The sequence below is a fragment of the Drosophila montana genome, unplaced genomic scaffold, assembly GCF_035044405.1.
Source record: "Drosophila montana isolate Dmon_TW-CO22-7 unplaced genomic scaffold, ASM3504440v1 contig_384_1, whole genome shotgun sequence".
Classification (NCBI taxonomy): domain Eukaryota; kingdom Metazoa; phylum Arthropoda; class Insecta; order Diptera; family Drosophilidae; genus Drosophila; species Drosophila montana.
This window is the reverse complement of record NW_026998721.1, coordinates 153,477-168,043: the sequence shown is the minus strand read 5'-3', so window position 1 is coordinate 168,043 and position 14,567 is coordinate 153,477. Positions and strand designations below refer to the sequence as shown.

The 14,567-nt window shown below is 41.0% G+C and overlaps 1 protein-coding gene and 1 long non-coding RNA gene across 5 annotated transcripts in view; one reads left to right on the top strand and one right to left on the bottom strand.

The window, feature by feature from the left end:
- Positions 1 to 14,567, bottom strand: part of LOC135438812 (uncharacterized) — a 113,292-nt gene that overhangs the window by 41,981 nt on the left and 56,744 nt on the right. The gene's annotated exons all lie outside the window — the stretch shown is intronic.
- LOC135438811 (uncharacterized) lies at positions 6,399 to 12,487 on the top strand. Of its 4 annotated transcripts, none has more exons than XM_064697294.1 (2): positions 6,399 to 7,975; positions 11,850 to 12,070. In XM_064697294.1, the coding sequence occupies exons 1-2, from the start codon at positions 7,028 to 7,030 to the stop codon at positions 11,931 to 11,933; spliced, it is 1,032 nt and encodes a 343-aa protein (XP_064553364.1). In that variant the 5' UTR covers positions 6,399 to 7,027; the 3' UTR covers positions 11,934 to 12,070. The 4 variants fall into 4 exon arrangements, with proteins under 4 accessions (XP_064553364.1, XP_064553363.1, XP_064553360.1 ...); XM_064697293.1 differs by having other exon boundaries at positions 6,399 to 7,987; XM_064697290.1 differs by lacking the exon at positions 6,399 to 7,975 and adding an exon at positions 7,994 to 11,389.

Below are 14,567 nucleotides of genomic sequence, written 5' to 3'. Positions count from 1 at the left end.
TACTGAGCTGATAAGCGCGGCGTTTATTGCCCCTCTTGTGCGGCTGCGCGCAGAGAGAGGGGTAATGTTTTGCCCAAACGGGCAGCGAGTGCAGTCTTGTCCCACTACACGTTTGGTTTGTTGTTGTCAAACTGCCGACACTGCACGTGGCAGCGTCCGAAATTTACGGTTTGTGCTATTTTAGCACACTTATGTAGGTTGCACGATAGATCAACACTTGCTTTGTCTATGCACGACTTAACGACTCGTTGAGAGTAGATTAGCGGCATTTAATTAAATAAAAACAAATTCGCTATGCGAAAAGCACGTTTTTGGTATTCACTTGTCAACGCGGACCAGTGTTGTCTCATTCTTTCAGAAACTTTCTTAAATTTTGTCAAGATTATTTGCCCTGCTAATATAGCGTTTCTTTATAATTTTATTGTGCTTGACGTACAGTGTCCACAAAAACTGTGTGACGCTCATGATTGCTATAATTAGGAGCAATATTCACAATGAGCGGATATCGTCTGTGTGGTCTACAATCTTGACGTTATTAACTACGTTGGCTGTATTGCCTTTGGTCTGACTGTCGTCAGAACCAAACGAACCCATTTTGAAATTTTTGTTAAAAATGAATCTATTGTGACCTACATGCAATTATATATTCATTCGGTATAAAGGAAAAAGTCGTGTTAGTTTTACTTACGATTGGCTTAAAAGTTGTTCGTTATATAATTCTATGCGAATTATATGGTTTAAGTATACAGCCTAGCAGAGGTTAATAGTTTCCAAGTTGCACTTTGAGGGTGCTTCAACTTGAGGTTGAGAATTTAAACTAAAGGCAAACTAAAGGGTCATTCGCATTTCTGCAGCCCTTTTTTGCGTTACTTCGCACCAGTGCGAAGTTGTTTATTTAAATCGTCGATACGCTCTTGGCAGCGTTGTCGGTCTTCCTCATTGGTGTAGGTTTTTCGAAGATCCAGTTCCAGTCTTCTTTGCTGGAGAAGTTTCCTTATGCGTCCACCACGCTTTCTCCTTTTAGGTGGTTTCTTCTGTTGCCTTGCCCTGTACTCAGCTAATGTGAGGGGGCGGGGTCCATCGTTTGGATACACTTCTAAAGCCTCAGCCACGCTCGGTGCATCCCTTTGCTCAACAGGTGCAGTATCCTCGAGGTTTACGGACCTTGTCATCGCACAGGTCAATTCCATTCTGCTGCTCGCAACTATTATTTATTGCAAAGTTGATTTAATTTATTATTTCTCTTCAATCAATCAATACCTATTCTTCCATCCCACAGAATAATATATCTATCTGTCTGTAACTCAATTTGTACTAGGCCACTGGACTTGGTGACACCTTGTCCAATGCTTTGTATACTTATTCTTTTTTCTGTTTGTATATCATCAAAGACATCTGATTTTTCTTTAATTAGAGAAATGTCTGCTCCAGGATCAAGCAGAAATGTAAGCTTCGTATTAGTTGCTACATTTTGAGACTAAGGTTTATCGTGTGTACTTTTTGATTGTTGTTTAATTTTAAGTATCTAATGGTGTTTGGGAGTTACCCGAGTTACTTTGAGTAACCCGAACATTGTTGTTGTTACTGTTGTGGCGGCGATTCGAGTAGCCACGGCCTCTAGAGTTTCCTTTATATCGGCCTCGTCTCCTATTATTATACCCTGAACCCATTAAGAATGGGTAAAAAGGGTATAATGCATTTGTGCAAATGTATGTGACAGGCAGAAGGAAGCATCTCCGACCCCCTTAAGTATAAACATATATTCTTGATCAGCATCAACAGCCGAGTCGATCTAGCCATGGCCGTCCGTCTGTTCGTCTGTCCGTCCGTCCGTCCGTCCGTCCATACGTCCGTATGTATGAACGCAAGTATGTCAGAACCTATAAGAGCTAGAGACTTGAAATTTTAGCTGTAGGTTCTCCAAGTGTGCAGATCGAGTTTGTTTCCGATATTCGATATCTTGCCCCGTTTCCAAGTAATCGATAAAAATCGATATCGAAATCCTGTTTTTTGAGCTATTTTGGTAAATAATAAGAGCTAGGGTCACCAAACTTGACTTGTAACTTCTAGAATAGTATATATATATATCAAGTATCTTTCATTTTATAGCTATCACTACCTCCCCGCTACTACCTCATAGCTGTAAATCAAGATTATAATCCAACTTGTATTGCCCACCAATTTAAGCCACAATTTAAATGCAATAGACTTTTTGAGAATACACAAATATTTAATGGGATAAGATCTGTCGAAAATTTTATTAAGATCGGTTAAGAAACACAAAAGTTATATGTTTTGGTTGTGCAAGTGACAACGAAAGCTAATTCCAAGAATTTCTGTATACATGTACACACACACATTCATGCGCGTCTGCTTTGAATTCTATCAACAGCATTGCAATTGCGGTTGCATTGTTTTCTATGCTGCTATTTTCATCTGTTTTTTTTTTTTTCATTGAGACTGAATTCTTGGTGTGACTGTTGAGTAGAGGCGGCGGCAAGTGTTTATTACCTCTTCTACGGTAATTTCCACGGTTACCCCTGTTATGTTGTTGCTGATAGAACAGGACAGAGTTCGAATGTCCTGTTGCCTCTGTGCAACTATCGACAAGTTTCGACATAGCCTCATACATGTCACTAATCAATGAAACAGTTTTAAGTCATTGCCTTGACAGCAAGCTTTGTACTGTACTTAGTGGCTAGATCTGATGATAAGCTATCATTGATATATACTCCTTCCAGAGTCTTTGTCAACTTTTCTATTTCCTGGACGTATTGATTTGCTGTTTTATTTTTTTGATGGCGATTTAGAAATTTAGTAATAGATGAAATTTCGCCTACTGATTCTCCTTTGACTTTGTCTGTTAATTTTTCCATTATTTTAACAATTGTTTGTTCATGGCTTATTAGATTTCTTGCATTGCCCTTCAGCTTAGTCTTTATTAGGTTGATTGCTACTGTTTCATGCGCGCCTTTTAGGGCATCAATTAGATGCAATGCGTCTTTGAAACTTTGTCGATTCTCAGCCTTTCCATCGAACTCAGGTATGAGTGATGAAGTTAATTTAAGAAATTCTACTAGTGTTTGTGATATCAGGATTGTCTTGATCCGATAGTTCGGGTAATGTAATTACCGCTTGGACTGTAAGATTATATATATCTTCGTCAGAATCTAAATCTTCGTCGTCCTTCAACTCAGATTTTTCGTCTGTTACAAACGTCAAAGTTGTACTCAAGATTGTTGGGATTGATATTGTGAGCTTATGTCTTTCTTTGATGGTTAGAAAGTTTTCTCTAAACTTGCATGTGACTTTAGATACTTGAGACCAATGTTTGCTGGTTAATCCTTCTCTATTGTCATAAATTAGTTGACGTGCTTAATTAAAGCATTCAACTAATACGTTGACATGTTTGTTTATTGTCGTAGTTTGAATAATCCTGTTTTGGATTGGGCGTTTGTACGATTTATCGAAATTATTTCGAACTTCTCTGATATGATTAGCAATATCATTCCATTCCATTTGGATTTATCATTTATTTATTTAATACAACGAAGTCTAATGTTCTTCCTAGTATTGGATGCTCTTTAATGATTGACCAACCTTGTGTACCCGGAAGGGCTGTCAATACTATTGCTTTTTTAGTTTTCGTGCAATGTATTAACGGTGAATGTTTTAAACTGAAATCATCCATATACGAGTTTTCAAATTCTGATACATTTATAGGGGTTGTTGAGACCAATTGTTAAACTCTAACGTTAAAGTGAGTGTCCCTGACACAGACCTGTCTTATTATTATACAAATTTCTCTAATTCTTTTGAGATTACTTTCAGAAACTTTCTTAAATTTTGTCAAGATTATTTGCCCTGCTAATATAGCGTTTCTTTATAATTTTATTGTGTTTGACGTACAGTGTTAACAAAAACTGTGTGACGCTCACGATTGCTATAATTAGGAGCAATATCCACAATGAGCGGATATCGTCTGTGTGGTCTACAATCTTGACGTTATTAACTACGTTGGCTGTATTACCTTTGGTCTGACTGTCGTCAGAACCAAACGAACCCATTTTGAAATTGTTGTTAAAAATGAGTCTATTTTGACCTACATGAAATTATATATTCATTCGGTATAAAGGAAAAAGTCGTGTTATTTTTACATACGATTGGCTTAAAAGTTGTTCGTTATATAATTCTATGCGAGTTATATGGTTTAAGCACAGCCTAGCAGAGGTTAATAGTTTCCAAGTTTCACTTTGATGGTGCTTCAACTTGAGGGTGAGAATTCAAACTAAAGGCACCAGTGCGAAGTTGTTTATTTAAATCGTCGATACGCTCTTGGCAGCGTTGTCGGTCGTCCTCATTGGTGTAGGTTTTTGGAAGATCTAGTTCCAGTCTTCTTTGCTGGAGGAGTTTCCTTATGCGTCAACCACGCTTTCTACTTTTAGGTGGTTTCTTCTGTTGCCTTGCCCTGTACTCAACTAATGTGAGGGGGCGGGGTCCATCGTTTGGATACACTTCTAAAGCCTCAGCCACGCTCGGTGCATCCCTTTGCTCAACAGGTGCAGTATCCTCGAGGTTGACGGACTTTGTCATCGCACAGGTCAATTCCATTCTGCTGCTCGCAACTATTATTTATTACATAGTTGATTTTATTTATTATTTCTCTTCTTTTTTCACTTGTCTTTTGTTTCAGTTATTAATGTAGCCGTTGTTTGTTTCTGCATATTGTTTGCACACACATTTTCTATTTCTGTTTATTATACTTTATTTTTTCACTGCTGTGACACTTGTCACGGTCGCCATGTAAAGTTTTTTAATTGTTGTAGAGTGATCCATACATTTATATATACTATATATTCAACTTGATTTATTCAGCGGATCTTCTGCTCCGTCAAGAACTTTATTGGTTTACTGTGGGTCAGCGAATATCTTCACAATCTTTTACCTAGGTACTACTTAGCTAAGACCGCGCGAACTGCGCTGCCAGCGACGCCAGCAGCGGAGCGGTTATGCTATATGTATACTTATACATATGCCGCGTTGAGAGCTGCGCGGAGGGATATAATGTTTATGTGCACTTATGTATGTATTGTATTGCGCAGACGGCTTGCGTGGAAAACGCTGACGCTGCGTTGTTGCATAGACACATATATGTGTGGTCATATTACATATGCAGTTTAAATGTGCTTAATAATTCTTTATGTAAACACTGCAACAAAGTGTAACAGTGTGACAGTTTAATATATATTGAATACAGTGTGTACTCTATAAGTGCGCATATCACAGCATGTATGTGTGTCTGCCAAGCAAAGGGAAGTATATGAATTTAAAAGATTGCAACATTCTTTTGCGCATGTTTTTTGCGTACAGTAAATTAATACATTTTTAAATAATTTCATTATTATAAAAGACCCTATTAATAAATTACTGAAGTGCACGTAATAAAATATATTCTAAGCATCACAAGAAATAAAATTCTATGAAATGTGACGTAACAATTTTTGCAATTTTTGATGTTCACGTAACCCTTTGTTGTTTTGCAAGTGATTTATTGCTGTTACCGCTCATGAGCTTTAAAACGGTAAAAAAAAGCTCAGAATGACTCTCCATTTCTGTCACTTGATTAATCAATGATACGATCCCATTGAGTAATAAAGAGACAGAGGTGGCTTTTGGATCAAAAGCTCTTTTTCGAAACACTTCACGAGCGATAGCGAGGTTGCAAACACAATTGAGTATTACTCAATGACATTGAGTAATAAAGAGACAGAGGAGGCTTTTGGATCAAAAGCTCTTTTTCGAAACACTTCACGAGCGATAGCGAGGTTGCAAACACAATTGAGTATTACTCAATGACAAATGGCAAACACAACACCCGGCTGTCTACAGCTACTTCTGCCGTTGCCCAAAAATCAAAGACAACTTCAGAACATTTCCCATATGAACCAACAACAACCATAATTAAAACACACGATTCGACAATGAGAAAAGAACACCACAAATGCTGTCCCTGCTATCCCTTTTTGGTTTGAAGATACAGCCTATGATCTAAGCTTCTACACTCTTCTAACTCTTTGTTGTGGTTTCTAAGCACTTCTATGCCTTTAATTCGCAAAGTTATGTTTTCTTCTTCTCCACTTGCTTTCAACTTGCAAGCAGCCCGGCAGATTTTATCATATTTCATTTTTCGATCAGCAAGGCACTCTTTCTCAAAATAGGGTATGTTCGCAGCAGAACGCCCTCTGAATAATATTATATCTGAATTACAATATATCTTTACTTCTCAAATCACGATATTGAAGTCACATACTATTATTTTTAAACCACCATAAAATACCATTGTAAATTGCTCACCACTAATCTATCGATAGTTATTGTTGAAAGTTCGAGAAGTAAATCACGCATTACAAGCAGTCTAAAGGCTCCTTTGATTTTTATTAAAATTTATAAAACATAAAAGGGGCCGAAGTGGGGTGCAAACTAGCATCTCCTCAAAACATTGGTGACCCCGACGTGATTTTTATTTCTTGCTTCTCGTCTTGCCGCAAATCTCACTTTCGTTGTTCATCGCTCTTTTGCTGCTGCAGCATAGGCACTAAACTCAAGTACAGACATATGTACATATGTATGTACATATTTCGCACACCGGCTCGAGTGCGCGCTTCTCTCTAACGATCTTATCGCGTTATTTAGCAGATCGGCTATTATAACCAAGCTGTTTGGTGCATATCAGTGCCAAGCACAACCCTTTGCTTAGAAAAGAAGCCGTCGAGCAGATACCTACATACTTACATACATACATATGAATGTGAATGCAAGTGCCGCTACAATTGATCTCGCAATACATACACATACACAAGCCGCTGCACACATAAAACGGTAATCGCATTCTCGCATTGCTCACTCTGTGACATTCGCAGTGGTCAAGGGCAAAGCTCTTCTCCATAAGTGGACTTTGGTGACAGGCCGGAGTACAGTGAGCACTCAACAAAACGTACCAACCGAACATAACCTCGCCAACAACAGAATGGAAAATTCGACAAGTGAAAAAGACTTTTGCAAAGCCAAATGCGCTTCTGTTCAACGCCAACTATTAGCAATGAACGAATTCTTCAGCGCTGGTGAGATGATCAGCTTTGACGAGGCCGATCTGATGGTGCGTATAGAATCTGCGGAGAGCTTGAAGGCCGAGTTTGATATCAGCCAGTCAAGGCTAGAAAAATTAGATTTGCTCGAGCTTTCAACGGACGCACGCTCAGACTTCGAGAAGGTTTACTGGAAGATCAAATCCACTCTCGCTCGTCAAATGGACGTAGTCACTAAGGGACGTATGACTGACGCCAATTCAACAACTATCCCACGCTTTGCTGAAAGTACGCACACATTTGCTCACTTGTTCAACCGTAAGTCTCGCCTACCGGAATTGCAGCTGCCCAGGTTCAGCGGCTCCTACGAGGATTGGCCGGATTTTTACGCCATGTACAAGACTGTCATTGGCAGCAATGAGGACCTGAGTAAGATTGAGAAATTACAACATTTACGTGCGTGCTTGGATGGTGCTGCTCTCAACACAATCAAATCGTTAGAGCCTGTCGACGTGAATTACGACAAGGCGTTGGAGTTACTCATAAAGCGTTTTGATAATAAGTTGCTACATTTTCAGGGCCACGTGCGGGCTATAGTCGGGCTGCCAGGTGTTGAAAAGGGATCAGCAGAGGCGTTGCGTGAGTTGAGTGACAAAATTAACTCTCATCTTCGGGCGCTTAGCACCATGTCAACAACTGAGGAGCTGGCTGACGGATTACTCATACACACAATATCGCACAAGCTCGATCACCACACCCAGGAAAAGTGGCAGGAAGCGCTTGCAACGGATAAGCTACCCAGGTGGACGGATATGTCGGCGTTCTTAGAGAAGAGATGCCGCATGATGGAAAACTTGAAAGGCGCTACGGCACCTACGCCTAGCCACCAGGTTACCAGAAATGTACAAAAATTGAATCGTAACACATTCATTGCATCCTCATCTAACAATTACCAGCAAAATTGTAATTTTTGCGACTCAAAAGAGCATTTTCTTGTTAAATGCCCGTTGTTTTTGAATCTGTCCCCAAGTTTGCGCCACAAGGAGGCCAAGCGATTGCATCTTTGCCTAAACTGCTTGCGCAAAGGCCATGGCTTGCAGCAATGTCGCTCAGGTCACTGCAGGCATTGTCAACAAAAACATCATTCGTTGCTGCACATGAGCCCCATCACAACTCAATCATCTGCCCTGTGTACACCAAGCTTGCAGGCTGCAGCCACGATCCAGCCTCACGCATCGTCTTCAAGTAATCCACCATCTTCAACTCTCGTCAGCACTGCTCTTGAATTCGCACCTGAAGCCACGAATGCCCAGCCTGTAGACTATGTGGTGCTTCCAACCGCCATCTTATATGCCAAGAGCCACTCAGGTGTATTCATACCCTGTCGTGCATTACTGGATTCTGGATCTCAACTCAACTTTATCACTGCTCGTCTAGTAAAGCAGCTCCAACTCAAAACTCATCATGCTGCCGTATCAATATCTGGTATAGGCGAATCAACCCTATCTTCTAACATGTCCACTGACATATCAGCGCAGTCACGTGATAGGAGCTTCAGCACATCATTTTCAGCAGTCGTTACTCGCACTATAACGGATTATCAGCCCCACTTTGGGTTAGACATCTCTGGGTGGAATATCCCCAAAAACATCTCGCTCGCGGATCCAACGTTTTTCAAATCTCAAAGAATAGATTTATTACTTGGTGCCGGACTATTTTTCGATCTCATTTGCATCGGCCAAATTCGAATGGCGGATAACCTACCAACGCTCCAAAAGACCAAGCTCGGATGGATTGCGTCTGGCGGACTCTCTCGCGTACACAACAAACACACATCCCTTTCAGCCCTTTACAAGGAACCTAATCCATGGGAGGATCCACTGTCGGATATTGTAAAACGATTCTGGGAAGTCGACAATTGCTGCGGTACAACCCCTGCGCTCTCTGATGAAGACGCACTATGTGAGCAGCTATTTCTCCAAGGCTACACGCGACTAAAGTCAGGGCAGTATTCAGTTAGGCTTCCAGCAAAGCTCAGCTTCGACACGCTAGGAGACTCATATCAACGTGCTCTACGACGTTTCAAGTCGCTCGAAAACAAATTGGACAAAAATCACCAGCTGAAGGAGAGCTACTCTGCATTCATGCGCGAATACATCGACTTGGGCCACATGTCTTTGGCTTCCAAGCAGCAGCTTGTCCCACAATTCTATTTACCCCACCACTGCGTAGAAAAGCCAGATAGCTCAACCACCAAATTGCGCGTCGTTTTTGATGGATCAGCCAAATCCACATCAGGCGCATCTCTGAATGATCTTTTGCATACAGGCCCAGCAATTCAACCCAAATTATTCAACATTCTAATTCAGTTTCGTTTTTTAAAGGTTGCCATGTGCGGTGACATCTGTAAGATGTACCGCTGTGTCCGAATAACGCATCCAGATCAATTTCTGCAATGCATCTTATGGCGTGATCACCAAAATGAAAGCATAAGGACGTACACCCTGGATACAGTAACGTATGGAACCAAACCCGCTGCGTTTCTAGCAATTCGAGCGATGCAGCAGCTGGCCCACGACGAAGAGCCTACCTTTCCACTAGCTGCAAAGATAGTTTGTCGCGACTTCTACGTAGACGATTTAATTTCTGGAGGGGACTCTATAGAAGAAGCCATTCAGATCCGACAGCAAGTAAAACTGCTACTGGCTAAAGGTCACTTTCCAATCAGAAAGTGGTGCTCAAACGAGCCTGATGCATTAAAAGGAGAAAGCGAATCCGATTGTGAGAAGCTAATGGAGTTCAAGGATGGCACCAACATTGCAAAGACGCTTGGTTTAGCTTGGAGCCCTAGCTCTGATAGCCTGCTTTTCAACTTTGCGGAGATCGTACCCGAAGGACCAGTCACAAAGCGGAGCATATTATCAATGATAGCGAGATTTTACGATCCGCTCGGATTGATCGCGCCCATCGTTACCAGGTTAAAGGTATTTCTCCAAGCACTGTGGAAGGAAAGGGTCAATTGGGACGAATGCCTGTCGCAGTCGCTACACTTCGAATGGATCAAACTCATATCGCAACTCTCATTTGTCAGCAGCTTGAAATTCTCCCGTTTTGTATTGATGCCGCTAGCTACGTATGAGCTGCATGGATTTTGCGACGCCAGCACAGCCGCTTATGGTGCTTGCGTATTTGTCAGATCCGAAATGCAAGGGGTATTTTCATCACATTTGCTATGCTCTAAATCAAGGGTCGCCCCATTAAAGACGCTGACAATCCCAAAGCTTGAGCTGGCAGCTGCACTTTTATTATCAGAGCTCATAGGAAACATTGCCAAGTGCATTCAGTTCGAATGCAGATATCATTGCTGGACCGACTCAACAGTAGCGCTTGCATGGATTCGTGAATCACCTTCAAAGTTTAACGTCTTTGTATCCAACAGGGTATCACAAATACAGGAGCGGACCAAGGGCATGACCTGGCATCATGTACCCTCTCAGCTGAACCCTGCGGACATTTTATCACGTGGATGCACACCTTTGGAACTTTTAGACTCACAGCTATGGCATAATGGACCCCCATTTATACAGGCCGCTAGCTCGACTTGGCCTCAAAACGTCGCCTATCCCTTTGAGCTTCCAGAACGACGCCAGAAAGTGCTGGTACTATCAACGAAGACGGACCTATCGGCATCTTGTAAATTCAACAACACATTTGCCAAGTTACAGCGCACTTTCGCATACGTGTATCGATTTATAGCGCTAAAAAGATCTGATTCGACGAGTTCAAAAGGTCCACTCACTCCAGATGATATCAAGTGCGGAACGCATTTACTTATAAAAAACATTCAACTTACGCACTTCGCCGAAGAGTACAAAGCACTCAGCTTAAAAAGGCCGCTTCCAACAAGAAGCAAACTTCGTTCATTGTGCCCACTGTTGGACGCTGAGGGACTCTTGCGCATCGGCGGGCGCCTTCAGAACTCAAACTTGGAATATGAAGCAAAGCATCCGTTATTGTTGCCTAAACGCCACCCAGTCACCGCAGCTATGATCACATATTATCATTTGGAATTTCTTCATGCTGGTCCGCAATTCCTTCTAGCAACACTCCGCCAGCGATACTGGCCCATCGGAGGTCTCAAGGCTGTCTCAAATATCATCAACAGGTGCGTGCGCTGCTTTCGAATGCGACCTAAACTTCTGGAGCAAGTCATGGCCCCGCTACCAGCTGAGCGTGTGCAGCCAAGTCCGACGTTTCACGTAACTGGCATCGACTTTTGCGGTCCTTTCTACGTCAAATCAGAGGTCAGGAATCGCTCACCAACGAAATGCTACATCTCAATTTTTATATGCTTTGCAACGAAAGCAACGCATTTAGAGTTGGTAGAGGACCTGTCCACGTCATCGTTTATCGCTGCCTTGAAGAGATTCATCAGCCTTCGAGGGAAACCGCATACAATATGGACAGACAACGCCACAAATTTCGTGGGTGCTCGAAATGAGCTGAAGGAACTGCGCGACCTGTTTATAAGCGATCCCCAGCGCAATGAGATTGTTCGCAACTGCCTAGCTCTGGGAATCAACTGGAAATTCATTCCGCCCCGTTCGCCACATTTTGGAGGATTGTGGGAGGCCGCTGTCAAGTCAGCAAAATATCATTTTTACCGCGTCGTTGGAAATTCTCTTCTCTCATTCCACGAATTCCGAACTCTCATCTGTCAAATATCCGCAATGCTTAACTCAAGACCGCTTTGCTCTATTACAGAAAACCCGAATGACTTGGAGATACTCACGCCTGGGCACTTCATCTGGGGCAAAGCCAATGCCACTATCGACGAGCCAGACATAACTCACCTAAGCATAGGTCGCCTCAGCCGTTGGCAGCGAATATGTCACATGCAGCAATCATTTTGGAAGAAATGGAGTACATCGTATTTGTCGTTGCTCCAAGAGCGCGGGAAATGGCGATCGTCCAAGCAAAATCTTCAGGCCGGCAGCATCGTGCTGCTCAAGGAGGACAATGCACCACCACTCAGGTGGCCGCTTGGTCGAGTCGGCAGCGTCATCACGGGTGACGACGGCATTGTGAGAGTAGCAGTCATTCGTACACAAAATGGTCTGGTCAAGAGAGCCATTGCCAAAATCGCCGTTCTGCCAATCGAGACCACATCGGTTGAAAGCTTGTATCTTCCAACGGGGGGAGCATGTTCGCAGCAGAACGCCCTCTGAATAATATTATATCTGAATTACAATATATCTTTACTTCTCAAATCACGATATTGAAGTCACATACTATTATTTTTAAACCACCATAAAATACCATTGTAAATTGCTCACCACTAATCTATCGATAGTTATTGTTGAAAGTTCGAGAAGTAAATCACGCATTACAAGCAGTCTAAAGGCTCCTTTGATTTTTATTAAAATTTATAAAACATAAAAGGGGCCGAAGTGGGGTGCAAACTAGCATCTCCTCAAAACAGGGTATTCTAACTATTCAGAAGTTCTGTAACCAAATACCACTAACCTTCTCATATACACATTTTTATCTAATCTATGAGAAATATATAATATCGTATTTAGTATGCAACTATTAGTACAATCAATAATAATTGTTTTCTTTAAACATTCTATACCATTTCTATAAATAAGGGTATCAATGCCTCGACGCGCCAAATAGTTGTTGGCATGTGTGTCTCATCTCACACACATAGGCAAAAAATATGCATGTATGTGTTTTCCAAGCCAAGGGAAGTATATAAATTTAAGAAGATTGCAACATGCTGTTGCGCATGTGACGTCACAAGCTAGGGCTTTTTGTATGCGACCGTTGCGTACAATAAAGTAATACATTATTAAATACATGCATTTTTATAAAAGACCCCATTAATATATTACTTTAATGTACGTAATAAAGATAGAAATATATTCTAAGCATCACAAGAAATGAAATTCTTTAAAATGTGATGTCATAGTATATGATGTTGACGCGCCGTATGCGTAACCCTTTGATTTGAATGGCATGGCATTCAAATTTTCTACCTACTTGTGCCGAACCTCGGCTATGCAACAACAACATTAGAACCCAAATAGTTGTTGTTGTTGTTACTACGCGCCGCCTTGTTGGAACGACAGAGAAACCAGCAACAAACACAGTGGCAATATTTGTCCCTTTTCTTTGCACTGAGTTTCCTATGTCCTTATCTTCGCTCACAAACTCTTGATGATCAAGACGGACGACGGAAAAAAAATGGGTTTTCGTGCGCACTGTTGTTGTTTTGCGAGTGATTTGTTGTTGCAATGAGTAAATGAGTAAATGAGCTCTATTTTTGAATTGGATTTTGCGTTTGCGGACCAACCCGATCTACCTCTCGGGATTTTCAAAACGGTAAAAAAAGCTCGGAGTGAGCCTTCAGCTCTGTCTCTTTATTACTCAATGTGCATGACCTATCCCAAATTTGTATTCACATACGAATTCATGTTGTGTACTGAGGTTGGCTCCATAGAAAATCTGTTTTTTAAAGTCGATGCAAATATTTATATAATTTCTTTAAATAAATGATAAATTATTTATTATTATTTTTATTTTATTAAAAATAAAATAGTGCAAAATATACAACACAACAAATATACGTCGGCAGCTATAATATATGTTTATATTGTCTTTGGTTGGACCATCTATTTCTGAATATAATAGCCCACATCTATTGGTACCCAAGAAATCTCTCCCACACTCTTATGAGAGAAAATGGCGTTTTGTAGTTGATTAACGCCAAATAAATAAAAAACTTTTAACAGACAAATACCCACTGCCAAGAATCAAAGAAATCCTAGACCAATTAGGTCGAACAAAAAATTTTTATCTCTCAATTTTATGTCTGGATTCCACCAAATAGAATTAGATGAGAAATCTTGAAATATATAACATCATTTTCCATGAGCTCCGGTTCTTATCGCTTCACGCGACTATCCTACGGCTTAAAAGTAGCCCTAAGCTTGTTTATGCGAATGATGACACTCGCATTTACCGGTCTTGAACCATCACAAGCATTTCTCTACATGGATAACTTGGTAGCCATTGGCCGTTCTGAACAGCACATGTTTAGAAATTTGTCTAATATTTTTTATCTGTGTAGAAAGCATAAATATTTAAAAATATTTTATTAATCTGTTTGCCTTCTCGGCTTATTTTCTTTTATCGCAAGTGCCTACTTATGGCCTCTGTATTTAAACATATGAATATTGTTAGTTTTAAACTTGTGTTTTTGTGCATTTTTGTTTGTGCGCTTGCTCTGTTAGCTCTGTGGGTAAGCTGCGTGTTGTCGTTTATGTATAACTGCATATCGGCTCTCTTGCAGGACCTTGTGAGCAAGCAAGTAATCTATAAATAGATCACTCGCTCGCGCAATCGCGCCTTTTTTCAACTTCTGCTTTGATCTATTTCTATTTTCAAACTAACTCTCTTGAAACATTGGGCTGCGTT

Bases quoted from the DNA above. Each gene is read 5' to 3' on its own strand.
- LOC135438811 (XM_064697290.1), top strand. From the start codon at position 8,243: ATGAGCCCCATCACAACTCAATCATCTGCCCTGTGTACACCAAGCTTG. The intron at 11,390-11,849 runs GTCAGGAATCGC...GCTCTATTACAG, and splicing joins CTTTCTACGTCAAATCAGAG to AAAACCCGAATGACTTGGAG.